The sequence below is a fragment of the Triturus cristatus genome, chromosome 1_2 (genome assembly GCF_964204655.1).
Source record: "Triturus cristatus chromosome 1_2, aTriCri1.1, whole genome shotgun sequence".
NCBI classification, from domain to species: domain Eukaryota; kingdom Metazoa; phylum Chordata; class Amphibia; order Caudata; family Salamandridae; genus Triturus; species Triturus cristatus.
Genome location: NC_140580.1, coordinates 828,847,385 through 828,874,949, shown reverse-complemented (window position 1 = coordinate 828,874,949; position 27,565 = coordinate 828,847,385). Strand labels below are relative to the sequence as shown.

Below are 27,565 nucleotides of genomic sequence, written 5' to 3'. Positions count from 1 at the left end.
GGATTCATGGTATCAGCACTGCATGTCCATGCATAAGAATGTGCTTAAGTAGGGTCAAAGTTTTATGCACTGCATATCCATGTACCAGAATGAGCTGCAGTAGGGTGCCTGGTACCTACACTGCACATTCATGTATCAGACATGAAACAGAGCAGGATTCATGGTATTGTCACTGCATGTCCATGCATTAGAATGTGCTTATGTAGGGTCAAAGGTTCATGCACTGCATATCCCTGTATCACTATGAGCTAGAATAGTGTTCATGGCATCCACACTGCATATTCAAGCGTCAAAAAGGTGCAAGAGTATGGTGTGTGATTGCCACACTGCGTATACGTGCACCGGAATGATCCTGCATAGGGTTGATGGTATCCTTCCTGCATATGTTTGCATCATTAAGGGGCTGATTTAGAGCTAGACTCACAGGGTACTCTGTTGCAAACACCACGGAGTTCCCTTCCCACCAAATCCTCGGTCCACCTGCCTCATCTAGAGGTGGGCAGACTTTTAGGGCCTCATTTACAAACAATGATGTAGTGCGGTGCCGCAAGCCATTTTACTGCATAGAGCGGCATCATTTTAAAAGTACAGGGATGCACTGGCACACAATTGGCTGCCATGGGGCAGGCACCCTTGCGTCATGTTGCAAGATGCCTGCGTTGTGGGATTGATTGTTTTTGTGCAGGAAGGGATACCTTCCTGCACAAAAACAATAACTGATGGCATTTTCATCTTTCTATGCGTGCCATCCCAGCGGACACTACTCCATCTGCCAAACTTACAATCAGGGCTTAAATCTCAGGCACTCATGTAAAAGACTGTTAGGCAGTAATCCCAGGGCTATCAAAAGTAATGCCTTGCCATTCTAATGACCAATTATGAGGTATGTAGATGGGAAATAACAAAACCAGTTATAATTGAATACTGTGCTATAAATGTATACATTCTCTGCTAATCTGCGGTATTTGCGCAATTGATGCAGAGTAGGTGTACATAGAATCTTACTTTTGAATGCCACAGCACAATACTCACATTTATTAAACAATCACTGGTAAAGGCAATAGGTGTGGCCTTCATGGGCTGGTGCAATGAATAATTTTAATTATTTGTTATTGCAACCTTATGCTACAAATTCAAAAAATGCAACCACCTAAACATGGCTGTATATGCTTTCCATAAAAAATGTCAAAGTAGAAATCATTAACGGAGGTAGTTGTTTTAACAGTGATGAAGCACCATGTATTTAATTGTTATTAAATCACCAATAACTGGGTATGCTGGAAAATGAAAAGCAGCTATGTAAAATGAATATAACAATATATATTATAAAAAGTAGAACACACTTCGCACCAGATTTGTCACTAAAGAGAAAGGCACTACTTTTAGGCAGAGGTGGCTTCAAGTACATACTCCAATGCAGAATGGCTCGCAAAGCAGCACGTGAGCTTCCCAGGCTCGCACCTAGAAAGCAGTAGAAAAAGGTGAGAATGTGATCAGTCTGTGACAAAATTCTGCAACTGCACCAGCAATTAACGTGGAACTCTATGGACATCCATGGTATTAGGTCTTAATGCGCCTACATCCTCACTGATGGATGGTATGCTGTCTGCACCGCGCCACAGCCGGGCTGGAGGCAACTCCGCACCTCCTGTGGAAAAAGCAGAGGAGGTGCAAAAGTTTATTTCATATCCAAATAGCGATCCACCCCTCCCCACTTACACAGGATTCCGCTTTTTCCGACCCAGCCAACAAAACACAGAAGAAAGCCAATCAGTTAAAAGAGTGGAATAAATAAAAAATAAACAAGCATGAGAGTAGGGTGATCGATTTGGGTGGAGATCCCACCATGGGGCAGTCACGGGGGGGGGGGGGGTCGTAAAGTGCGATGCTGATCGTCCCACATTAAATATCCTAGAGCCATGAGGTCATATGTAAATTGTGCGGAGCATCATTTTTTACTGTGTGAGAGTGATGTTCTACTTTTTGGAACTTTAGAACAATGCAGAGTGCAGAGGCCACGCAGTTGTTCCTGATTATTTAGGTGCACATAACGTGTCAGTTTGCCAAAATGCAAGGGGTTGCAGAAGCTACAATAACAAACAAACAAGGGAGACTACAACTGCACAGGATTGTTTGCATTAATTCTGTTTTTGCACATTTAGTGCACCTATTTGCCATCAGGTAAGAGCTATTAGTAAAATGGAGTGCTAAGCCCAAGCAAGAATGGGCAATTCGACCTCAATTCAGAATAGACACAACTGTAACAAGCATTGACAAAGCCAATAGGCTGTGAAACCTATAGGCTTTGCCAATGCTTGCTTTTTACCATTTTGAGGTGGTTATCCACCATCTTGGAAGGCTAAATTAAGAATGATCTAAAAGATAATCACCAGATGGCCATCATATAAGCGTGTGCTTAAACTGTGGCTCTCTTGTAATTTTTTTTAAAGCAAAAGTAAATATATTCCAAGGTGCCACCTTGCATGCGCATACACACTTGGCATACATACTCGACTTCAGATCAAACTTCGTGGCGTCCATGGCTACCAAATAGTTTTCAAAAATATGTAGCCATTCCCTCCATTTTAAGTCTGGTTTGATGGTCTGTTGCAGAAAAGGAGAAGGTTCTCTTACATGTTAAATGGTAGCTCTGACAAATGGGAGGGCAAAAATATATGCCTTGATAGATGAAATAAGAATTCCTCCAGACTTAATATGTAGTCGATAATATAGCCAGTAATGTCACATGTACCAGGTAGGCTATGTACTCCTTTATTACAAAGTTGTAACTTCTCCAGACTAAAATGTACTAGAAATATTGTAAGTTGGTGCAGCAGCCATCACTGCCAAATATACCCACTTGGCTGCTGCAGGAAAGTTTGAACAAACTGCCACTACTGCTAAATATACTCCATTGGCAATTATTGCTCCTAAGCTAAAGCAATTACTCTTGCAATATTTATTCACTTTGCTAAATCAGTTTCTCAAAAATCCCGAATCCATATAATTTAATGGGAAATGTTCCCAATCCAAGATGTCTGCCTGTGTGTGATGTCACATACTGTCCCTTTACCTTCTGGGATAAACAAAGAATGCTAGTAAGACAGTACACGTAGACAGCATGAGGAGAGATAAAGAATGCATGAACCATTACCGGCAAGTGGTTAGCTACTCAAGCATGCCCCACCCCCAACACTACAGCCTTAGAAATAAAGTTGATGCTTCTGTACAGTTTTAGTACACTGCACATTGAATGCACGACTCATACGCTTGTTTACATGAGCCACAGGACATGTATCCAATCAGAGTAGCTAATAACTTGTACATAGTACTGGTTCATCAGTGGGCTCCTGAGAAGCAAGCTCATGGCCAAAGTGTGGTGAAATGAATGACACCAGAACCAAAACAAAGGGATATGGCAAAATTAGGTTTATTATACACTTTGATTGTTTTAGTTTATCCTCCAAAATTTCATGATGTTTTTCTTCCCCAATGTTTTCTTGATTATATACTTAGCCTGAGAGTCATTTTCCTTAGTTGTTGAGAACACATAGCTGCAGAAAACAAATTTTCGAGGTTTTTCTTCCAAACAACTTTCAGGAAGCCCGACCATCACATCCGTTTTTCATTGTAATCAAATGTAATCAAACACCAATGCTAACCTGACATATATGTTCTTGTTGCAGAAGTAAGCCAGGCCAGGCCTCGAAAAATCATGAAAACTTTATACTAGGCCTGAAGGTCTAGTGACTTAAATAATCTACTCAGCCTAATAAACTGGTTCTAAACTATGCGATACAGGGCAAATATTTTAATTCTATGAGATGCCTTTATCACATATTCCAGCACCTTCAAATGTGAGAGTTCAGCATGTCTGCTGTCCAAAAAACACGTTTGTTTGATTTAATAGACTAAACTTTTGCTCCATATATAATGCACATCTAGCCACGTAGGACACACATGACTGTTGACTTGCCTCTTAGTTCATTAACTGCTTTGCCATCAGGACGGGAGCAGGAATGTTCCTCAAATCACGTTTAAAAATGATCACTTTTAATAAATACATAGCTGAAGCATGAAGTGGTAGCACACATGTCAGCAGATTTTCCATTGAAATGGCCATAACATTTCTCACTGACGTGGTTTTACTCACAAAACTAAATAGTTTATCGTAACCGTGTTTGGGATAACCCTGGGACTACGATCTCTGTGAATAGACTAAAAAATTATCGCTCTGCCGCTTTTTTGTGTGAAGCAATTATGAAAAACGAAATGTTAAACTAAAATACTGTGCCGCAACTTTTGAATAACCAGCCTTGAAAAAGCCCTGGCCCAATTCAGAGCCTCTGGGTGAAACACGTGTCGGCTGTTCACTTTGCTTTAAATGTGAAGAAAGAAATAATAAAAAATACAGGAAGAAACAGAACTTTTTATGTTTGAATAAATAAAACAAGAACCTGTACTCTGACTATTCTTATTCTAAATCAATCAAGGAGGAGTTTTGACTTACAACTTTACGCATGTACCCTGTCTGAGACCATAGCGGTCCAGTGTCTCGAGTCAATCTCCGTAAACAATAAGTATTTTATATACTGGGCAATTCTCTCTGGAACCAGGATCCCTGGACCTTAGCAACCCTGCACACTTCTTAATTAATGCCTGATAGTTTGAAATACTTGTGATATTCGTTTACAAGCTGTTTAAATGTTGTGTGTTAGAAAACAAAACTGTCATCTTACAACATTTTGTTTCACAATGATTGCCAGACAGCTCACTTGACTAAAACCTCTAACTGTAAAAAGAGAAAGAAAGTAAACACAATTTTCAGGACAGAGCAACAGTTAGTAAAAACACAAACTGACATTTGGACCTCTGTCCTTGAACAGACAGCAAATACGCCAAGATAAAAACAAGATTTATTGCTCATTCACTTTCTGAATGGACCGAGCACCTGTTCCTTCCAGCTTAAGTTCACTCACCAAAACTAAGGAGTAGGTGCTACAAATACCTCGACCTGATAAAATCTGACTTGCATAGCGTGTGGGCGAGTAGATTTGGCTGAAGGCATGTATTCAAAGGTGAGCTTAATAGTTGTCCAAAGCCTTGGCTGCGTCACAATGCCAGAAGCGAATACATCACGGGTAGGTGCGATCTTTGATAACTTCTGCTGAGTACTGTTGACATCCATTGCACCTTCAAAGGCAATGACATCCCTTGCCTTAGCAAGAAGGTTGTCAGGTGGGTTCACAGGTAGGAACTCAATGGCAACAGGTAAAATGCCTAGTTTGATTGATCCTGGGACATGTCATCAGTTGTTAGGTGGGGAACTGGGTTTGCGTCTCAGCAAGGACGCTCAACATCCTGTGATTCTGGGCAAATCACTTAATCACCCTGTGCCTCCCAAAAATGACTGTGTCCATCTGTAATATAACTGGTGCTCCTTTAAAGCCCTCTAATACCTTCTGGCTGAGTTCACGCATTATAAAGCTCTAAAAAAAGAAGAAAAGGGAGGCATCGAATTGCCAATTGATTCTTGCAGGATCTGTAATAAAAAAGGAAGTCTTAGTTTAGAAGATTTGTGCTATATCTGTGTAGGTGATAGACACTGGCACTCATTTTAAGGATCTGGATTTATTTGTATCACTGTATCAAGAGAGAGAAAGGCAGAAAAGGGAGGCAGAAGGAGGAATATAGAAAAACAGTGAGACAGGAAGAAAACATGGATGAAAAGAACAAGAGAGATGTCAGTTGTGGGCAGTGAAAGAAAGACGCATGAAGTGGACTTGGTATTCAGCAATCCCAGGATTCAACAGTGAGGCAGCTCGCTCCTAAGAAAAACCTTGAGCCCCTGTGCTAATTGTTTACACTTTAAACACTGAGGGCCTCATTTACTAAAAGTTGGCGTAGGGCAGCACTGCAAGACTTTTTTCTGTGCTGCCCTACGCAAATTCGAAAGGGAAGGAATGCACCGTATTTACGTAATGCGGTCCATTCCTGTTCTTACAGCTGCACCGGCTCACAAGTTGGTGTCTAGTGCCAACACAGGTGCTCTTGCGCCATAGTGCAAGGGTGTGCACCATATTTACATGATACGGTGCATTCCTGTCCTTGCAGACAGCACTGACTCACAATTTGCTGCCTAGTGCCAATGCAGGCACCCTTGCGCCATGGTGCAAGGGTGGGCACGATATTTACGCCAATGGTGCATTCCTGTCCTTTCAGACAACACCGCCACACAATTTGGTGCCTAGTGCCAACGCAGGCCCCCTTGTCTGCATTGTTGGCAGGATATTTGTTGTGCAACAAGCAATCCATGGAGGCATTTTCCACATTCTAGGTGTGCTGCGTGCAGAATTCAAAAAGAACAATTGATGGACAGAATGCAGAACAATGTCATACATTCACCCCAGTACAGAGATCTGGGCCTAAATCCATCGTTTTTTTGCTCACCATGCCATTCCAGTTTTTGGACCCAGCCATATGCAAATCAGTTTTGACCCTGCGCCCAATGAGAACAGTCTAGCCTGAACTGCCAAGCCAGGTCCTCCCTGGACTGGAAACAAGCATCCTAGGACCGGTTTGGGGTTTCAGCCCTCAACAGCCAGGATATCTTGACTCCAGTGGCATGGAGAGCACGGGACCCACGTCTGGGCATACCAGTCCCACTCGGGGTGACAAATGCAAAAACAACAATTGATGGACAGAATGCAGAACAATGTCATACATTCACCCCAGTAAAGAGATCTGGGCCAAAATCCGTCGTTTTTTTGCTCACCATGCAATTCCAGTTTGGACCCAGCCATATGCAAATCAATCTTGACCCTGCAGCACACATGGAAAGAGGAAAAAATGAGTAGAAATTAAAACATTTCTCCTCGTTAGACCTGCTCTCGGGAGGTGTAAGGTTTTGGTGCTGCCCCAGATTTGCTTGATTTTGTAAATCTGCGGCAAAGTCAAACTCCATGGGTGTTGCATGGGAACACTCACACAATGCCGTCTTGATGCAGAGTAAGGCAAGGCATCCATATCTGTGAAACCATGCAAAGCCACGCAGGGTGGCTTTCCGTCGCCTCATAGACATGATTGAGAGGCCTGTGCCACCGGAGTGTTAAAAAAAGTGACGCTTCGGTGGTGCAAGCCTCTTGTAAAAAAAACTCTTGGGGCCCGATTTAGAGTTTGGTTGATGGGTACTCCATTCCAAATGTGACGGATGTCCAGTTCACCTTACTATTAGTTCATTGTATCTTAACTCACTTGTAATAAGGTGAATGGGATATCAGTCACGTTTGTGATGGAGTACCCATCCACCAAACCCTAAGTCAGACCTTCGAGCTCCAACATTGCTTTTTTGTTAGATCCGAGAAAAGCACATTGTTCTTTTATGTTCTGTGTAATGTCTGAGGATGAATCAATAAGTTGTGTTTTATTAAATCAAACACTTTTTCAACATAGTTTAAACAAAGAACAAACTTGTTTCTATTTTCATGAGTTCTAGCTCTCAGAGAACTCTCATTCAAAATACACTGAAATGTAGTATTGCTGAATAACACCCCTGAATGTGTTAATAAAAAAATGATATTTTTTTTAACAGGGGAATTTCTAGTGTCTGTGTGTACAATACCTGAAACTCAGCTCACATGTAGCCCTTGTGAAGAGGGAACTTACTTGGATGAACCAAATTATAGAGAAAAATGTTTTCGCTGCAGTGGATGTAACTCTAATGGTAAGAAGTTTCCATTAATAAAAAGCAGCTGATATTTTCCATACATTTATGCTTCACGTTGACTTCTGTTGATGTTTTGGTCACAGTACCAGTGACAGAGAAGCCTCATCATGAGCTCCTTTGCCATTCGTTTGGGTAACAAAAATGACCTACTCCATTACAAGAGCCACCAGAATATCCTGGACCCTATGCATTCCACTTGCAGATTTTGGCTGCCTTCTGGGTGAAATCCTAGGGACAAATGAGGAATTACTGGGGAAAATAGGTGCAATATTTCTGATTCCCCTGGCAGTGGCGTAGCTAGCACTATGGGTGGAGCAGTGAAGAGAGGGAGGAGGCTGGGGGGTGCTGGGGAATATTTTCTCTGTTTGCCATTGAGGAGTGAGAGTGGGGGAGGGGCTTGCTGTTGACGCCCCGAGATGGCATGTGATAGCGGGGTCAAAATGCAGGACAAAAATTCAGGACAGGAGGTCAAAATTCAGGACAAAAGGTAGGTTTTACAGACACATCAGAAGAGGTCGTGCAATAGTACAAAAGTAAGTAAATAGTCAACCACTTAAGTACGAGTGAAAAGAAGTTTATATTAGGTTGAGACAATTGTGCACTTGGTTTTTCATGGTTTTTCAGTATGTGCACAGCTTTTAGCAAATGTGCAGGTCTTCTTGTGGTAACAAAACCACCCTCTCCCCCCCTCCACCTTTCCAGCCTCCCAGGGATACGCCCAGTTCCTGGTCCGGCAAGTCGGCCTTGCTACCACCCTCCAATGGTGACCCTCCTCTTCAAATGGACCCTCTCTCACGTGTATTTCATTCTTTTATAGTGCTACTCATCCCAAGTAAGTAGGACAGGGGGTCGGAGTGAGTTACTACACACACATATTATATAGAGACAATGACTCATATAAATGTGAAAGTCAATCTATAGGAAATGTACTTAAGATAATGGAAGTTACAAGGTGTAATTAATTTTTCATCCCTCATTCAGTCTTTCACCATTCATTCTGTCCTTCCATCTGTGTGCCCATCCATTTCAATATTCAACCATTTGCTAACCTATCCGTCATCTATCCTTCCATCCATCCATCAGTCCACTCATCCATCCCTCCATCCACCCTTTCACTCATCCTTCCCTCCATTCATCCTTTCACCTTATCCATCCGTACACTCATACATCCACTCTCCCACTCATCCATCCAGTCATCTACCATTTCACCCAGCCAGCCATCCTTTCACTTACTCATTTATCCACCGAGTCACTCATCCTTACACCCATTCACCCTTTCAGTCATCCATCCATCCTCCAATTCTCTCTCCATCCCGCTTTTATTTAGCCATCCATCCACCCATCCATCTACTCATCCATCCATTGACCCTATCACTCATCCATCCTTTCACTCATCCATCCATCCTTTCTCTCATCCATCCACCCTTTAACTCATCCATCCATCCTTTCTCTCATCCTTCCACCCTTTCACTCCTTCACTCATCTATCCACCCTTCTGTCCATCCACCCTTACTCATCCACCCTTACATCCACCCTTTCACTCATCCATCCATCTATCCATTCATCATTTCACTTATCAATTCATCAATCCATCCATCAGTTCACTCATCCATCCACCCATTCACTCGCCTGTCATCCATCCTTTCACTCATCCATCCATCCTTTTACCCGTCCATCTACCCTTCCACCCATACACCATCTATTTACCTTTTTTCTCATCCATCCTTCCACTCACTCACCCGTCCATCCTTTCTCTTATTATCCATCCATTCACCCTTTCATTCATCCGTTCACCCTTTCACTAATCCATCCATCCAGCCATCCACCCACCAACCCCTTCACTTACACACCTTTTCACATTAATTATGAGCTGAGCCTTTGTCTGCTGAGTTGCAGACAGAAGAGGCCCATCAAGGACTTCACCCCTGCTGTAGTTCCTAAAATAAAAGTGAAGTCATGAGTCATGATGATGCACAGTGTCACTGTGACATGGTGGTGTATCCAGGGCTTTAAGTAGGATGAAAAAACTGTGGGGTCTCTCCACAGGGGGTGTTCGATATAATTAAGGGCATGGCTTAAAACACCTAAGCTAAAAATCTGTGCTTAGCATAGTGTGCCACCCGACTGGTAATTTGCTGCTTCTGTCATTGCATCCAGATATATAACACAACAAGTAGTGTTACACCAACACGCCAGAACTATTGGCTTTGTCAATGGTTGCTAATTACATAAAATAAAAAAGCAGCAACCATCGCTTTGTTGAATATAACTTTAAAAATGCATCAGTTCTAAAATGATGAGACAGTGAAAGACCCATAACCCTTTCTTTTTTAAACTTCTTTCACCAGCTTCTTTTAATGAACTGGATACTCTGGCAGCAGGGGCGGTTTTGCTCATTTCTTCCACCTGACTGAATGTCCTGCCCGAGACAGAGGCAGGAGGAGGCCCACCACATGCAGCAAGAGCCCCTCCTGGCCCATTGTCATTCTGTATGTGACAATCAGCCGCAGACAGTATGACAATGGGCGGGGCGGGTCTGCTCTCCTGCTCAGAGTGCGAGGCGGCCCCATCAGGGAGCTGGGGTTTCTGGCAGGGGAATAGTCATGTCCCCAATGCTGAAAATTAAGGACAAAAGTCTTCCGTAATAGGGACCATAACGGACAACAGATGTGAGATCCAAATTACGGAAGGTCTGTGAAATTTACGGATGGTTGGTCCCCCTAACCCACCCCCCTAATTACGCCACTGTCCCCTGATAAGTCCTTATTAATGGGAGCCTTGGTTTTTCCACCCCTTTGCCCACCGTGGTATCAATAACTCCAGGGCTCACAGGACTACCAGGAGGAATACTGGGGCACTCAGAATGAGGCCATGACACTATAAATAATTTATAGGGGAACAATCTTCTTCCTTGCCACCATTATGCCCGCTCACTTTGCGACAATGGATATCTTACATAAACATGACGAATTTGACATGTAGTCTACACCTTGTGTGCTTTACACAAACATAAGCTAGATTGGTCTGTGTAATTTTTGTGCTATTTACATACATTACTTGAATAGGCATGAATTAGGTATACATGCTGCAATATGCACGCATTTTTATTTGGTATTCACGTGAAATGGAGGCACTATAAACCTGTTAGCCACCTTTATAGATGAGTTCGAAATCGAGTGCCAGTTCCAGTGTTCCACAAAGGTTTAGTGCCTGAATAAGGGCCTCATTTATGAGGTTTTGGCGTAGGGCAGCGACGCAAGCAATCTTGGTGCACTGCCCTAGGTCAAAACAAAAGGGCAGGAATGCGCCGTATCTATGTAATACAATGCATTCCTATCCTTTTCCCCAGCGCCGGCACACAATGGGCTGCCATGCGCTGCCTGCGCTGATTAATTTTGTACAGAAAGGGACACCTTCCTTCACAAAATCAATCAATTTCGGCAGGCAATTTCCTCTTTGTATGTGTGCTGCATAATGCCGCACACATAGAAAAAGGAAAAAATGAGGAGAAATGAACACATATCTCCTCGTTACGCCTCCCTAACCCCTTGTAAATCTGGGAATGTATCAGATTCCATGGGTGTTGTGTGGAAACACCCACAGCAACACCCATGGAACGCCCTTTTCACTCAGTGTTCTGCCTGAAAGGGACACATATTTACAAGCCCATTAAAAGCCACATAAAGTAGCTTTACATGGCCTTGTAAATATGCCGGGGCACATTGCGCCACTGGAACATCAAAAAAGTGACTTTCCGGCGCTGCATGGGGCCTCATAAATCAGGCACTTAGCTGCACTTTTGCACCGCAGGAGCGTCATTTTTTTTACGCTTCGGTGGCGCAATGTGCCGCAGTATATTTACAAGGTCACATATACATATGGCGCATTCCTGCCCTTTTCTTTTGATGCAGGGCAGTGCAGCAAAATTCCTTGGGGTGCTGCCCTGCGCCTAAACCTCGGAAATTAGGCCCTAAGTAGTCAGTTTTGCCACCACCATAGAATTGTTATTAACATGTAATGCTAAGCCCAAGCACACATACATTATTTGACCTCAGTTCATAATAGACACAAGTGTAACAAGCCCTGGCAAAGCCGATAGGTCACGCATTTGAAACCTACTATCTTTACCAAAACTTACTTGTTGTACTGTTCTGAGATGGCTATATTGAAACAGTAAATTAAGAATAAATTAAATTAATTAATTGCAATTCATTTTTAATGCAAAATAAAATTAATTCCAGGATTGTCGCTTTGCATGTGCAAACATATGCGGAAGCCGTCTTTGAATGTTTTAGAAAATCATTCAAAGATGTTCACTATACATATACACACATACGTGGTGGCCATCTTGTGTTTTTTCTTAAGTATATTCTGAATTACCGTTCTGAGAAGTAGGATGACCATCTTGGAATGGTGAATTAAAAAACTAAAGAATACACATTTTGCAGGCAATACAGGAAGCAAGGAGTCTGTTAGACCTGTCAGACTTTAGGGTAGTCTTCCCCCAATATTTTGCCTTCCTCCTCTATGTATCTGACTTCATCTCTGCTGGCCATAGGACTCTGAGCACTTTAACACTGCTATCCATTGCTGAAGTGAATGTGTTCTCTCCTCTAAACATTGTAATATTGGCTTACACCCAATTGACATATTTAATTTACCATAAGTTCCTAGTAAAGAGGTACTACATGTATCCAGGGCCTGTAAATCAAATGCTACTAGTTGGTATGCATCACAGATTGTGCAACCCACTTAAGTAGCTCTTTAAACATGTCTCAGCCTGCCATTGCAGAGCCTGTGTCTGCTGTAAAAACTGCCATTTCGACTTGGAAAAATAAACCTTTTATATTCATACCAAAAGAAGGATGGAGAGAGAAGGAGAGATTAATTAAGCTTCCATTTTTGGTAGATTCGTAATCAAAAAGAATGAATCACTAGTGTCAGTTTTGCCAGAGTCTCTATGTACCTTTCAGAGAGACTCTCATTCACACTAACAAAGGAAGCGGTATATGTTGATTCTCCCCTCCTACAGTTAGATGCACAGCATCATCATTCAGTCTACCACCTGAGTGTCCAGTTCTCCAGGTGGTCTACTGTCCTCCACCAGGAGGGAGACTGTCTGGTTTGCGACAACGTGAGTGATAGGTGGATCGTGAAGAAGGGTGGAGACTTAAAATTACCTACGTTCCTGTAAAGACTCTTTTAATGGTCAGGAAAGGGATAACATTAAAACAAATTCAAGAGTGGTGCTGTTGTGGATGTGTTATTGATCCTCAGCACCTTGTGATTGCTCATGGTAGGTCAACAGTGGTGGCCTTCTGAGCTGGGCCCCACTCCGACCTCGGTGTCGGAGGTGAAAAATCTGGGGGTCTGGTTGGACGCTGGCCTTACCTTTGTAGGGCATACCAAAAAAACTGCAGCCGGTTGTTTTGGTCTGTTAAGAGGACTTAGACCAGTTCTTAAATGTTTCGATGCCCCAACCAGACAGCTTGTAGTCCAGGCAACTATAATCTCTCGTCTGGACTACGTAAGATCTCTCCTGGCTGGGGCCAACCAGGCTGAGTTAACTCGCCTACAGCGGGTTCAAAACGCTGCGGCTAGAGCCATTGTTGGCCTACCCAGATTTTGCCCGGTGGCGAATGTCCTCCGCTCCCTGCATTGGCTCCCTGTAAGGAAGCGTATTCTTTTTAAGGTCCTTTGTTTGGCCTTTAAAATCTTAAGAGGTATAGGCCCTGAAATCTTGTCCAACTGTATCTCTTTCTATGTCCCCACCCGCAGTCTCCGATCTCAGGGCCAGGCCCTTGCTGTGGTCCCCAGATTTAGACTCAGCCGGATGGGGGGTCGTTCCTTCAGCGTGAAAGCTGCACTAATTTGGAACACCCTCCCAGTTGAAGTCCGTCAGTTAGATGATCTGCTGTCTTTCCGGAGAGCTATTAAAACATTCTTGTTTTAGTTGTCCATTTTAGGTCTTTTTTTCCTGTTGTGTTATGTTTCTCCTTGTCTCTGCGCCGGGACGCTCCTTGGCTGGAGTAGCTGTGCGCATAATAAATTAATATAACATAACATAACATAACATGTTTCGGCCCTATGTTGCCCTAGTGGGTTGTGGGGCCTTCAACAGGACCGGTGTAAGAGCGATTGGAATATCATGTCGCTCGACATGAGTAAGCAGATTCACTTACCACTCTTCGTCCAAGAGCTCAATCCCTGATGTTGTGTTATAGGCACAGACTCTGCCTATAACTTAAGGAGGAGACCAATGATTCTCCTTCGGGGCTTCGCAGGGAAAATAGCTCAACTCTCTATATTGAAGCTTGTGTGTGTCAGTGCTGCCGCCGTCCTCTGCGTCCCAGATGTGTAAACCTTTTGCCAGGCCTAAACGTTCCTTTTTAATACATATACGTCACCCCTAGCCTAGGCTCTGGACAGCCCAGAGAGCAGGGTGAAATGTATTTAAAAAGTAGTGCATGTACTTTTACGTTTCAAATGTTCTGATAGTGAAAAACTCTCAAGTTTGTTTTTCACTACCCCAAGGTCTAGCTCTTCTGTAGAATAACACTGAAGTTACCTTCTTACATTTTGTAAGTGTCATCTCCAAATGGGAAGAGATACCGGTTCATGTTTGGTGTCTCTGGAATCCCAATTTAAAATCCTAACTTATGATGAAGATGGATTTTAATTTGCAATTCTGAAAATGCCTCTTTTAGAAAGTTGGTATTTTCTTGACTTTGCCATTTGGTGCCTACAGCCTGTCTCTTGTCACATGACTGGGTGTAGGTGGCAGTTGGGCTTTGTGTATTCCTCCTAGACAGCAACACAGAATGGGAACTTAGGTGTGACGTGATGGGCCATCCCTGTCAGAATGGGAGAGAGGAGCTGGACACAGCCTCCCTTTCACTTGAGTAGGCTGTTTCCTGTCTCAACACAAAGGACATAACAACCCTGCATTGTCACTTCAAACAGCTTGGAACCAGGGCAGGGGAAGCAGGGAATTCCTTGCACTTCAAAGCCACTGTCTAGAAGCTTCTCCCACCTTCCGGAACCATGGCACCAGAGTATAAAAGATGGACCTCAGACACCACCACCACTTCAGTACACTTATGGCCCTGTGGATACTCTGCCAGGAAAAAGGATTGCTGTGTTGCTGAAGGACTGCCACTCTGCTGGACTGCATTCTGCATTTGCTGTGCGGGTCTGCTGCCTGCTGCCCTCTTGCCTCTGTGAGATGGACTGGACCTGCATCGCTTGAACCCAGAATCTAGAGTGACCCCAAGTGCTAATTGGCTGGCCTCCTGATCTGAAGCCTCCGGAACATAACAGGCTTCCAACAACCCTCCATCAGCACATAGACTCGGCTATCTGTGAGACTGCCCTGCCAAGTGGTGTCACCCCAGTCCTGGACCCTTGGAAGTGGGCCTAAGGTTGTCAGCCAGCCTGTGGATCCAGCAAAGCTGATGCATCTTCTCTTCTGACGAGCTCAAAACTGAGCAGAACTGACCCATCACCACTGTTGCATGGATTGGACCCATCGCAAAGACTTGCATTGCTGCCACAACCAGCATTGCCTTTGAAACTGCCGCTGTGTGACGCTTCCCCAGCACGGTCCCTCGCATTTCTCGTCTATGGCAGCCTTGATGACAAAGCTGGACTCTGCATTGCAGCTGTGCAGCGTTTTGGGAATGACGCATCGCCTCAACTGCATGTTGTATCCCTGACACTGGACTTCGCATCTCAATCACCGTCAATGGGATCCTCGAAGTTGATGCAACAGGACCTCGCACCACAGCCTCACCACATCTCAGAACCGACGCATAGCCTCGGCTGCACAATGCATCTTCAACACCGACCCACGCAATGCCCTGCAAACCAGAATTTAAGTTACATTTGTTCAGCTGGCCTAACTGGGTCCCTGTAGCTGGGCCGCACTCCCATTGCGGTCAGCCTGAACTTGGGATTTTGTCCCGTTCCGGTGCGACCTGATACTACAGTTGGTTCTCACAACTTTTGGCGCTATTTCCTTTAACATTTTAAAATTCAATATCTTCGGTCCTACTAATTGGATTTTTGGTCTTGTTATATGAACTAAAAATTGCTCTATTTTTAAAAAAATCTGTTCTGGGCTTCTTTTGTGGTGTGCTTTCACTATTTTACTGATTGAAGTGTTGCACAAATACTTCACACATTGCCTTTAAGCTGAGCCTGACTGCTCTGTGCCAAGCTACCAAGAGGGTGAGAAAAGGTTAATTTGGGGTTGCTTGTGCCTCACCCTGGCAAGGATTGCGGTTGCAGCTTGAAAAGGGCTTACACCCCCAGTCAACCATCAACCCAATTTCTTACACTGGTCATCAGCGGTGACAGTTGGACTTGTGTTTATGCAGTGCCATACGGTATTTGTTGTTACACTACAACCCCACATAAATAATCTGAGACCAATTTGAGTTTAAATTTTCCCTTATTGGACTTTCTGCTTTTGCTGGATTTTTTCTCTGAGTGTTGTGGTGGAGACCACACCTGCAAGAATGGAATTGGAGCTGACCAACATGGATGTTTACACTGTGGCCCAGCTCAAAGAGTTCTGCAAGGAGAGGGGACTTCTTACCAAAAACACCACCAGGAAGGTGGATTTGCAAAAGGCGCTAAGGGCCTGGGCAGAAGTTCACCAAACACTGGTTGAAGCCACAGGAAATGATAATGGGATGGAGGGGCCTTGAGAGAACCTTTGTGAGGAGCCCCCTGCAGTGGAAGGGGATGACAAGACTCCTGGAATGGAGCCTCTTGCCAGGGCAGAGAACAGCGTCTCTTCCCACACCTTGTCCCCAGAGGAGCTGGTAGAAAGGAGGGAGGAGAGGGAATTCAAGCTGCAGATAGCCCACTTAAGGATGGAGGAAATGAAACAGGCCATAGAGGAGAAGAAGGCTGAAAGGAGGAGAAAACATTGTTATTGGCTCATGAACTGAGTCTTAAGGAGCTGGACATCAAGGCAGAGTCCAGCAGCGATTGTGGCAGCATACCTGCAGTGTCTGAAGGAGATAAAAAGGTCTGTATCTTCAAGGTTCTGGTGCTCATTTATGTGGTGGGGATGATATAGACAATGGATTTTCTGCTTACAAGGTAGCCCTGAGTGTTTGACAAGATCCCAGAATATCACTGGGGTGTGGTTTGTGTAAACACATGCCTACAGTGGGTCAGGACACATTTCTTACTTTAGAGCTTGGGGGCCAAACCAGCTACACCCCCATGAAAACCATCTTGATTGCTAAGTTTTGGCTTACCCCTCAAAAGTACCTCCAAAGGTTCAGGGACAGTCAGAAACTCTACAACCAGTCCTGGGTGGATTTTGTAGACTACTCCCACAAGGCACTGAATCGTTGGGTGCAGGCAGCAAAGTTAATGACTGCAATGGGTTGTACAATCTGATTTTGAGGGAGCACATGCTCAGAATTTGTTTTCCAGAGCTGCCCCAGCATCAAGCTGACAGCAAGTTGAATGACCCCAGGAAGCTTGTTGAGGAGGCGGACCTCTGGGCCAGCCAGCACCAATGTCCAAAAAAGGTATCTGGGGAAACTCCCACAAGAATGGTCAGAGATCCCAGCAGAAGAAAGAGGAGAGAGAAAATAATTAAAATAAGGAGTTCTCAGAAGGCCACGAAAATAATTCCCAAGGGAATAGTGGTAACCAGTCCCAGTCTGAGCCTAAAAATAAGGGGCTCTTTGACAAACAGAAAGGTAGGTTTGTACCCAAATGCACCGAGTGCTATAAATATGGGCACTCCAGGGCAACTCCAAATGTCTCAAGAGGGCACAGCCCCCCACTGGAGGGCAGACACTTAGATTGGCGAGTGTACCACTCAGTGAGGAGGTAGTCCCAGTTAGCTTTGAGGAGCAGACAGAGGTGAGCCTAGTTTCTCAGGGGGATAAGGACATGGTGCCAAAAGCCCATATGCCTGCTAATACTTCTAAGGACAGACAGTGGGTCCTAATCAATAGGAAACAGGTGGAGGCTCTAAGGGACTCAGGAGTCAGCATGACTACTGTGAAGTGTCAGCTGGTGTCTTCAGAGAAGGTCCTCCCAAACACATTCCACCAAGTCATAATTGCTGACAATCGTGAGAGTCATCTACCGGTGGCTCTAGTTTCCCTTTGAAGATGAGGAGGGTCTCTGGTTTTCTAAAAGTAGCTGTGAGCCCTGTTATGCCTGTAGATTGGCTGTTGATCAGAAACCTGGATCACACTATCTGGAGGGAGATAGAGTTCAGGCCACACTTGGAGATGTTGGGATTTCCTCAATGGGTCTGTATGACCAAAAGGTCCATGGCTGCCCAGGAAGGGAGTCAAGGACCTCCGGAGCCTGGAACAATGACCCAGACAGCTGCCAAGAAGGGGAGAGGGGCAGGGGCTTGTCAAACCAACCCCTGAAGTTCCCACAGCTGAGGTTGACGGGACACTTGATAACCTGCCTGAGCTTCCTGGTTCGGAAGTTGAGGGTGGGCCCAACAGAGAGGAATTCTGTGAAGCGCAGAAAGAGTGCCCCAGTCTGGAAGGCTTGAGGCGGCAAGCTGAGGCCAGGCAGCAGGGGACACCTCAGGAGATCACCTGAACCATTGGGAGAATGACCTCCTGTATAGTGAGCCTATGGCTACTGGATCTGGGGCAGTCCTGTGCTGTTGGTCCCCCAATGTTACAGGGCCTTCCTACTGGGTTTGGCTCATGACATACCCCTGGCAGGACATCTGGGGCAAGACAAGACCTTCAAGCTTGTTACCCACTTCTATTGGCCCCGGATGAAGATGGTCTTGTATGCATTCTGTAGGTCCTGTCCAACCTGCCAGGCCAATGGGAAGTCATGGAAAAAGCTAAACTCTCCCCTTATTTGCTGTTGACACTTACTTTGAGAGGGTAGGCATCAACATTATTGGACCACAAGACAGCTTTAGGTAACAGGCACATCCTGGTCTTGGTGGACCATACGACTCACTTCCAAGAGGCCATCTTTCTGAGGTTGGTGACAGCACCTGCGATGGCCAGGTCACTGATGGGGATTTGTACCTGTGTGGGGTTTTCCAAAGAGGTAGTGTCTGACAGACACTAACCTCATGTCAGCGTCCATGAAGTCCATGTGGGATGAGTGTGGGGTAATTTATAAGTCCTCCAGACCCTATCACCCCTCAACAAATGGTCTTGTGGAGAGATTCAACAAGACCTTGAAGGGCATGATAATGGGCCTCCCTGAGCCCATGAGGTGTAAGTGGGACGCCCTCCTTCCATGTCTTCTCTTTGCCTACAGGGAGGTGCCACAGAAGAAAGTAGGGTTTAGCCACTTTGAACTCCTATATGGCCACCCTGTTAGGGGACCTCTTACCTTTGTGAGGGAGGGGTGGGCGCGAGCTCCCAGGAAACCTCCTCATAAGGTGGTCAGCTACATGCTAGCCTTCTGCAACGAGATGCACCACTTCCTTGAAGTAATCTTGTGACCAGTCAAGAAGTTATGAAACTCTGGTCTGAACATAATGTCACTCTGGCAGAATTTAAGCTTGACCAGAAGGTGTGGGTTATGAAGCCTGTGGAACACAGAGCTCTCCAGGATTGCTGGACAGTCTCTTATGAGGTGAAGGAGAAGAATGGGGAAGTCCACCTACTTGGTGGATCTGAAGACCCCTGTGATCTGCCTCAAACCCCCCTCAACGGTGCTCTACGTAAGCCACATCAACCCCACTTTGAGAGGTCCGAAATGATCATGTTTCTGGTGACAGATGAAGAAGTGGAAGATAAGAGCGAGCCTCTCCCTGACCTCCTGTCTGCCCAGGAACACGATGGGTCAGTGGAGGGTGTCAATCTCTCCCATACACTAACCCCAGAACAGCAGAGTGACAGTTGCCAGTCACTGTGGCAGTTCCCTTTCCTGTTCTCCCTCACTCCTGGACTCACTGGCCTATGGGTCTATACCATAGATACCAGAGGCAGTCCACCTGTTAAAAATAAGATTTACAGGTTGTCAGACAAGGTGACGGGCAGTTTCAAGGAGGAAGTCTCCAAGATGAAGGCGTCGTGTAATTTCCAGTTTCAAGTAGGAACTGCTCATTTGTTGGACAACATAAACATTGGGATGATGCCAGACTGATTCGAGCACCCCCACAAAATATGTTGTCCTATAGACCAGCTAGCTCACAGTGCCACCATAAGCACCCTAAATCTAGACAGGTAGCAATTGGTTTTGGCATCCACAGAACATGACAACCCTGACTTCCCCCAGGAATCATGGTAACAGATCGAGAACCCTTTCGCTCAGTCACTCGTGTTCTCTCTCGGAGCAATTTATAAGGAAGGCACAGAGGGGCATTTTCAATATTTATTGAACCATCGTGATTCTTGTATAGAATATATGTGCTACAATGATCAATTGACAAAAGCACATCAAAGTGTTTAGCAGGATATGGACAGTGAACAAAATAAATAGTTCCACCATCTTGCTAAAACAACGTATATTTGCGAGCATATAAGACCTGTATCTAGCATACTCCAACTATGCGTTTCATAACCTAGTTGTCTAGGGTGTGTGTGTGTGTTCTGCCAAGAATTCCCTACTGTATGATCTAACCCCTATTACCTGAAGGAAAAGTATGTAGGTCCCATTCTTGGTCACAGGTTGGACATCCCTCCTCGCAGAGGGATCAGCAAGCAGGTGGGCTGAGATTTCAGTGTGTAGTGACCTCCCATTGACAGCAAGTGCTCCTCTGCCCCAACCCGGAAATGCTTGTTTATTTAAAACAAAGAGCACCCTTGCTCCCAAGCAGAGACCTAAGTCAGGCTGCCATTGTTTATGATCTATGAATAGCTGCGTCGCCTCATGGATTAAAAATAAACAATCACATTTGCATAATGCATGTTCGAACCTTGTATGAGATGTTCAAGGTGTCATGATAGTGTTCTTACAAAGTGGAATTTTTATGCAATTGTAGTTACATGGAAACTGATCCTGCACTGTCACGCAAGTAAATGTGTGTCAAAAGCCATTGTGTGAAAGAGAAGGCAACTTAGGAAAATGTGTGCGTGTTAAAATTGCAGCGTTTCTCCCCAGGCCTAACTGAGCCATGTGGCACTGGTATTAGGGGGGGATTGAGACCTCCAACATTCGTTGGTCCAGCCCTGTGGTGCTGGTACCCAAGGCTGCCCTTCCGGGCACCATTCCAGAACTTATGTTCTGCGTAGACTATCGGCGTCTCAATTCTGGCATGAAGACTGACGCATTCCCCATCCCCCGAGCTGATGAGCTCATAGACAGGCTGAGCACTACCAAGTTCCTCGGTACTTTTGATTTAACATCAGGGTACTGGGAGATCGCTCTGACTGAGGGGTCAAAACAGAGGTCTGCATTCTCTGCCCAGGAGGGCCAGAGTTAAGACCGACTGCTCTGTGCCAAGTACCGATGTGGAGAGCACAGGTTAATTTGGGATTGCTTGTGCCTCACCCTGACAAGGAAAAATGATGCTGCTTGACCAGCATCCCAATTTCTTACAGAGCCCTTGCAAAATGAATAATAAAAATAAATAAATAAACAAAAGTGGGGAGTGGGGAGTGGGTAGCAGGTAGAAGATGGCAAGGTCAAGGTATGGGTATCAGGAGCCCAAAAGCGAGCAGCCTGGTAGCAGGGTGAAGTGCTGGTCTCTCACAGTTAAAATAAAAAAATAAAGCATAAAATAATGGGGAGCAGGAGGCAGGGGGAAGACAGAAGCGCAGATGAGCATGATAGCAGTGGCCAGGTAGCAGTGGAGTGCTACAACCGAAATAAATGTATAGGCTCCCCATTTCAGCAGTGGAAGGGTACATATCAACCAATCAGATACATAGTAAAGCAGAAATGCTATAAAGGTGGGGAGAAAGGAAGAATAGGGAGGAAGGACCTTAAATAAGGAGCAGAGAACTGAGATAGACAACAAAAATATCCAGTCATTATCAGGAGGTTCACCCAAAGCCACTATGTATTATTATTGTAAACAATAGGTCTTTGACAACAGACAGCTAAATCTGTCTTTATATGGAGACCAGTGGCGGCCGCCACAACACGAAGGGGGAGGGGGGGGCCTGAGGTGAGGAGAGACAGACTGATGGACAGGTGAAGGAAAAAAACGTTTATTTTTTAAAATGTACCTTTTCCGTGCAGCCTCCAAAGCCGACACCCGCCGCAGCCTCAGATCTCTCCCAGCAGTCTCTGGGAAGGCAGAGGCTGCGCAGGCAATCCCGGTGCTACTCTAGGAGAGCAGCACCAGGATTAGTCTGAGCGGCCTGCTCTACCACTCAGACACTGCCTGGGAGCCTGCGGCATTTCTCCAACCCGGCTGTAAACACAGCTGGGTTGGAAAAATAGAAGTGGGCATGGTATGTTTGGCTGCCTAGGACGGCCAACTAAACATACATGCACACTTCTAAGTGCCACCACCTGCCTGTCATAGCTTGGCCCCGCCCTACACACATGTCAGAATCAGTCAAGGAAAAATAAAATTATTTGGTTTCATTATCATTTTCTTTTTCTGTGACTGACTCTGACGAGTGTGGTGACGCTCCTCCGCCATTACAGAAGAGTGACTCCTGGGAGAACTAAAAATGGGCCAACGTGATATGCACACACTTTTCCTGCTAACGCCAACCATAAAAATGGCCCTTACTGCCTCATGCAAAAATCTGTGGTTGAGTTGGATAAAAAGCCACCCAAAGAAATACTGCTGTTTGCTTAGGGTATCATTCGGTTGCTGTGCCCATTTCCAAGTTCTACACGGTGCAATAGCGAATAACAAATAAAAACCTTTTCTCAACACGCTGTTTCCCTCACTGCACTGCTTTACTTTCGCAGTTCCACCTAGAATACCTCGCGGTAGTTGCACAAGAATAAAAATGGCACTGTGTGGTATTTGCTCAAAACTCAAGACATTAGCACCACGCGAAACACTGTTTGCACCTGTTTTTTCATTACCCACAGAACAGAGTAGAAGGTTAACGTTCATAGTGTTTTCATTGTGAACACAGGATCCTGACTGGATCTACACTTTGGGCCTCATTTATGAAAGGTGATGCATCGCTGCATGAAAAGAGCGATGCGTCACTTTTCATTGCGCCCTCCGGGCGACATGCTGGATGCGTCATATTTACAGTATGACGCATCATGTTGCAAGGAGTTACAGATACGTCAGTATTTCTGACTTATCTTTAGGCGCAAAAATGATGCATTGCTGGAGTGTGTCACAAAAGTAATGCAACTTCATCAATGGGTCATTTCACATGGGCAAGTCCCATTTCAAATGTGCCTGCGTCAGTCTTATGCCTGCTGTGAGGCAGGCGTAAGATATTGATGCATTTGCGTCCTAGAAGTGGCGCAGTGAAATCTCATCGATTTCACTGCGTCACTTATACGAGGCTTACTTGCGTCGGAACGCCTGCCCGGCATACATTATACCTGGCGCAGGTATAATGTGGCGCAGGGGTTTACAAAGTGACACATCTACCTAGATGCATCACTTTGCAAATATGACGCAACATGGTGCAATTATTACGCCGCTGGTGCGTCCCAAAAACTGATGCACTGGTGGCGCAAAAGTGACGCAAGTGCTCATAAATAAGCCCTTTTTTTAACACTTTCGTCCTGTAAATATTATTTCTGCCATCTATCAATTGAGTCTCATCCATCTCTCTTCTTGACAAAACAGAATAGCAGATGTGCTTAAAAAATGATCTCTTCCACCTGTTCACATTTCATGGAAAGAAGCTGGTCAATACGCACAAATTCATGTAATTATTGCTCCTATAAAATGTACATCGAGCAAGGAGATTTAAATCGTGATCTGACATCACAGACCTTCGTTGCCTCAGCAGTTGGCAGCTGCTTTACGACACTGCCACAAAACGTCAGAAGAGGGCACTAGAGTCCAACAAATGCCTAATAAACGATTTTGTGTGTATGGTAACGCTAGCGCCTACATGGCAAATCCTACTTTTGCTATAGGCTCCGGAAATGGTTGAAGCGGATCTGAGTGCAGGGAGCCTGCGAGAAATAATCTCTAACAGGAAACTAAGGGAAAATGACTTTTTCTAAATTGATACTTGCCACAACCCTATGTGAGATATTTATATTTGTTAAAAATGCATTGGGTAGCATGCATTTTTGTGTAAGTTCCAAAACTCAGAAGGGTGAATGATACAAGAATGCCAGTTTTGAAGATTATGACAGCAGTTCTAAATCTTCACAACTGATAGACATATGTCTTGTTCAGTAGCTTTGCAATTGTGTCTTAAGGGCCTTATTAGAATATCTTTAGGAAACAGTAGTGTGTGGTTTGGTGTTTACTAGGTGAGGTATTACCTCATCATTCTGAGTTCCACACTTTAGAATGAGGATAACGGGATAATGCAGCACACTTTTTCCTAATTTCAAGGCGCATATTTGTAATGTGCTGTATTTTCCATCGTATTAATTATGCCAAAAATAGTGCGAAGGAAAAACTAAAGGCTCGATTTAGATATTGGCAGAGAGGGATCTCTGTTGCAATGGTGATGGAGTTCTTTCCATCCAAAGGTATGGTACAATTTAAATGCAGGAAAACCACAGTCTGATGATGGCAAAGACGACTCCGTCTTCACCCTTGTTGAAGCCTCCCAGACGACCCCACAGGGTATTGCCATCCAAGAAATGACTATATTTGAGAGGGAAACATCGTTAACATCGCAGTCAGTACACCGCGATGCTGTTACATCGCGGTCGTTACAACGAACGCGATGTAACCACGCGATGCCATTACAACGCAAGTATTTACATCGACTTGCGCTAGATGGCGTGCTAACATTACAAATAGTGTAGTTTACTATCCCAACACCTTCCCTACTGTTAAGTGGACTGGAGTTGGAATAGTAAATTATGCTTTTCTAATGTTAGCACGCCATCTAGCGCAAGTCGATGTAAAGACTTGCTTTGTAATGGCATAGCGTAGTAACATCGCAGTCGTTGTAACGACCGCGATGTAACTGCACGCGTTGTAATGACTCGCGTTGTTACGTCATACATCCTATTTGAGATTGTCAGACAATTCGCTGTTTTTTAATGGCCGTCACTGCCAAGAGAACCCTTGGGAGAAGGGGCACTGAAAAGTGCTCAATACCCCCCTTGCCATGGGACAGGGGCGGCCTTAGGCATGTGCAAGCTGTGCACCTGCACAGGGCCGCCAAACCCCAGGGGCCGCCACGAGGAATCGGATACAAAACATATTCGTGGCGGCCCCTGGCAGGGATTTGGCGGCCTCCGCCCGGACCCCCTCTTCCGGGGCCCCCTACCTACGCTCCCTGCACAGGACCACCATGAGCCTAGAGCTGCCCCTGCATGGGAGGTTAATCCTATGGCGAGAGAGTTTGGGAAAACATAACCAGGAAAATCTAAAGGTTTTTGGGGGCCCTGGGCCAAACGTATTTTTGGGGCCCCTGTTCAGAACAGTTTTGAATGTATGATACATTTTCTGCTCTTTCATGCCCTCTTTGGCCAGGTCACTGACAGTGGACAGGCACAATGGTCCATATTCTAAATGTGTTTACATCTAATAGTTAACCTCTTGAGTGCCCATGACGAGCTGGTCTCGTCATGGGCCGCGGTTGCGCTGTGCCCATGACGAGACCAGCTCGTCATAAACCCCGCCCGCTAATGAAACGCCCGGCACAGGGCGGGGAAAGGGGCGGGCACTCAAGGGGTTAAGAATAAGTGAGGTGTGTTTTCAATATTATAACACAGCAGCAGTTCACTAATATTACTGCAAATAATCTCTGTGACATATCATATCACAAACGCATTCGATAATTTACCAAGGGCACAGTTATTGTCAAAGATTTATGGCTACGGGATCGCTCCCCATCTCCTGAAAGTGCTGGAGTCCCTATAGAGGGAGACCTGGATGAAAATGATACTGGTAACAAAGTGGACAACCTCAGAAAAAATCCATTCAGATAAAGGCCTTAAACAAGGATGTATCCTTGCTCCTTTATTATTTAATCTCTTCATGGCAGACTTAGAAAGTTATCTGACTAATGCCAGATCATGCCCTCCGCACCTAGGTAACCAGAAAGTACAAATACTACAATATGCTGATGACAGGGTTTTTCTCAATCACACCCAAGTGGGCCTTCAAAGAACTCTTAACACATTGACCCGATACTGCAACATCAACTCAATCAGGATTAACCTGAATAACATGAAAACAATGATATTCGGCAGGAAACTAATCAAAAAAGGCCTGTGGTATGTGGAAGGGGTGAAACTAGAGAGAGTAAAAACCTTCAAATGCCTGGGAGTGCATCAGCTAAGCATTTATCATGTGCAATGGGGAATTTAAAAAGGAGCCTGGATCACCCAAATTTGCAACCCCTGCTAACTGGGGTGGCTACCAAGGTGATGCCTACCTTATCCTACAGAGCTATAATGTTTAAAGACCACCTTCTCGAACTATTGAACAAGCAGCAATGTGCTTCACAGAGAAATATGTTTGCGCTGTCGAGCGCACCAGCCAATCTTAAATCAGGCAGGAATTTAACATCTTGAAGCAAAATCTGGTGCTGCGTGTAAAAATGGATAGACTATTGCTTAGAATCAATAACTGTCACAACTAGCACCTTAAAGCCGCTGCTATGGAGGAAAATCCAGGAGCCGAACTCTGAATGGGGGCATTTCTAAAGAAGTCCATTCAAGCACTGAAAGTGAAGAATTTAGTCAACTTTGAGCTCCAGACAAAAAGAATTGTTTAACTCACAATGAAGAATGTGAAAGCCCTATTGGATGCAGAAGATATAAAAGACTTAAGGAATAAAAAAGCACGGCAGATGGGCCACAGAGTTATATTCTCCAGGTTGCCTTCCAAGGTACCTGTGTTCGTCGCTCCCCATCAGGGCAAAATCCAGCCTCATAAGATGGCGATTCGGCCTGAGCAAAACCAAAGGGGATGATGGACGGAGTGTTGAACATTGCAAGCACTCACCCCCAGTCAATTGATCTGGGTTTAATCCATCATCATTCTTTAGCTCACTCCGCCACCCCAGTTCAGACATGGCCATATGCAAATCAGTCTGACCCTGTGCCTCATGGGAACAGTCCAGCCCGAACTGCCAAGCCATGTCTTCCCTGGACTGGAAACAAGCATCCTGGGACCGTTTTCTGGCTAATCAGCCGTCATCAGCTAGGCTAGCTTTGATCAGCTGATTCGGCCTGATACCTCTAAGATGCTATTGGTTCGGGCATCGAAACAGAGGCACAGTTAACCAATGCAGACTGTGCAGCAAATCAGAGGAGTCTTTGACACACCTGATTTGCATCTGCAAGAGTTTACTTCCACTGAGGAAGCTCTGCTACAACCAATGTTCTGCATTTTAAACATTTGATCCTGTAGGAGAGCCATCATCTGCTGTCTAAAAGGCGAATCGAGTCAGCTCTCAAGCTGCCTTACACGGTATATGAGAGCAGTGTCAGACAAGCACAAACTCGTGGGCCATACGGACACTGAATGATGAGATGGCTCATAACTTGATCATGTCACTATACACCCGGAAAGCAGTGACAAACAAGCTAGGATCACAGGTCATATGGACATTGAACCCTAAAAGATGGAACTGGAATAAGAGGAGGCTTGTTTCCTGAACATTTTTCTAAAATGTTGGTAGGGGCCTTTAGGGGAGAAGTACAGTAACATGAATGGTGCAATATCTAGTTAATGCTGCTTTTGGGCTGTGGTATGGCCCAAGAAACATTTGTGGTGAGACAACTAGAGGATATCAACACTTATATAAGTTAACTTGGTGTTGGCCAAGTGTGTGGCTGCGCAGG

General features: G+C 44.9%; 1 protein-coding gene across 1 annotated transcript in view; it reads left to right on the top strand.

The window, feature by feature from the left end:
* TNFRSF25 (TNF receptor superfamily member 25) overlaps positions 1-27,565 on the top strand; it is a 229,310-nt gene that overhangs the window by 142,860 nt on the left and 58,885 nt on the right. The window contains exon 3 of the mRNA XM_085615187.1: positions 7,592-7,723. Coding sequence (XP_085471313.1) covers positions 7,592-7,723 — 132 coding nt within the window. The remainder of the gene's footprint in view (positions 1-7,591; positions 7,724-27,565) is intronic.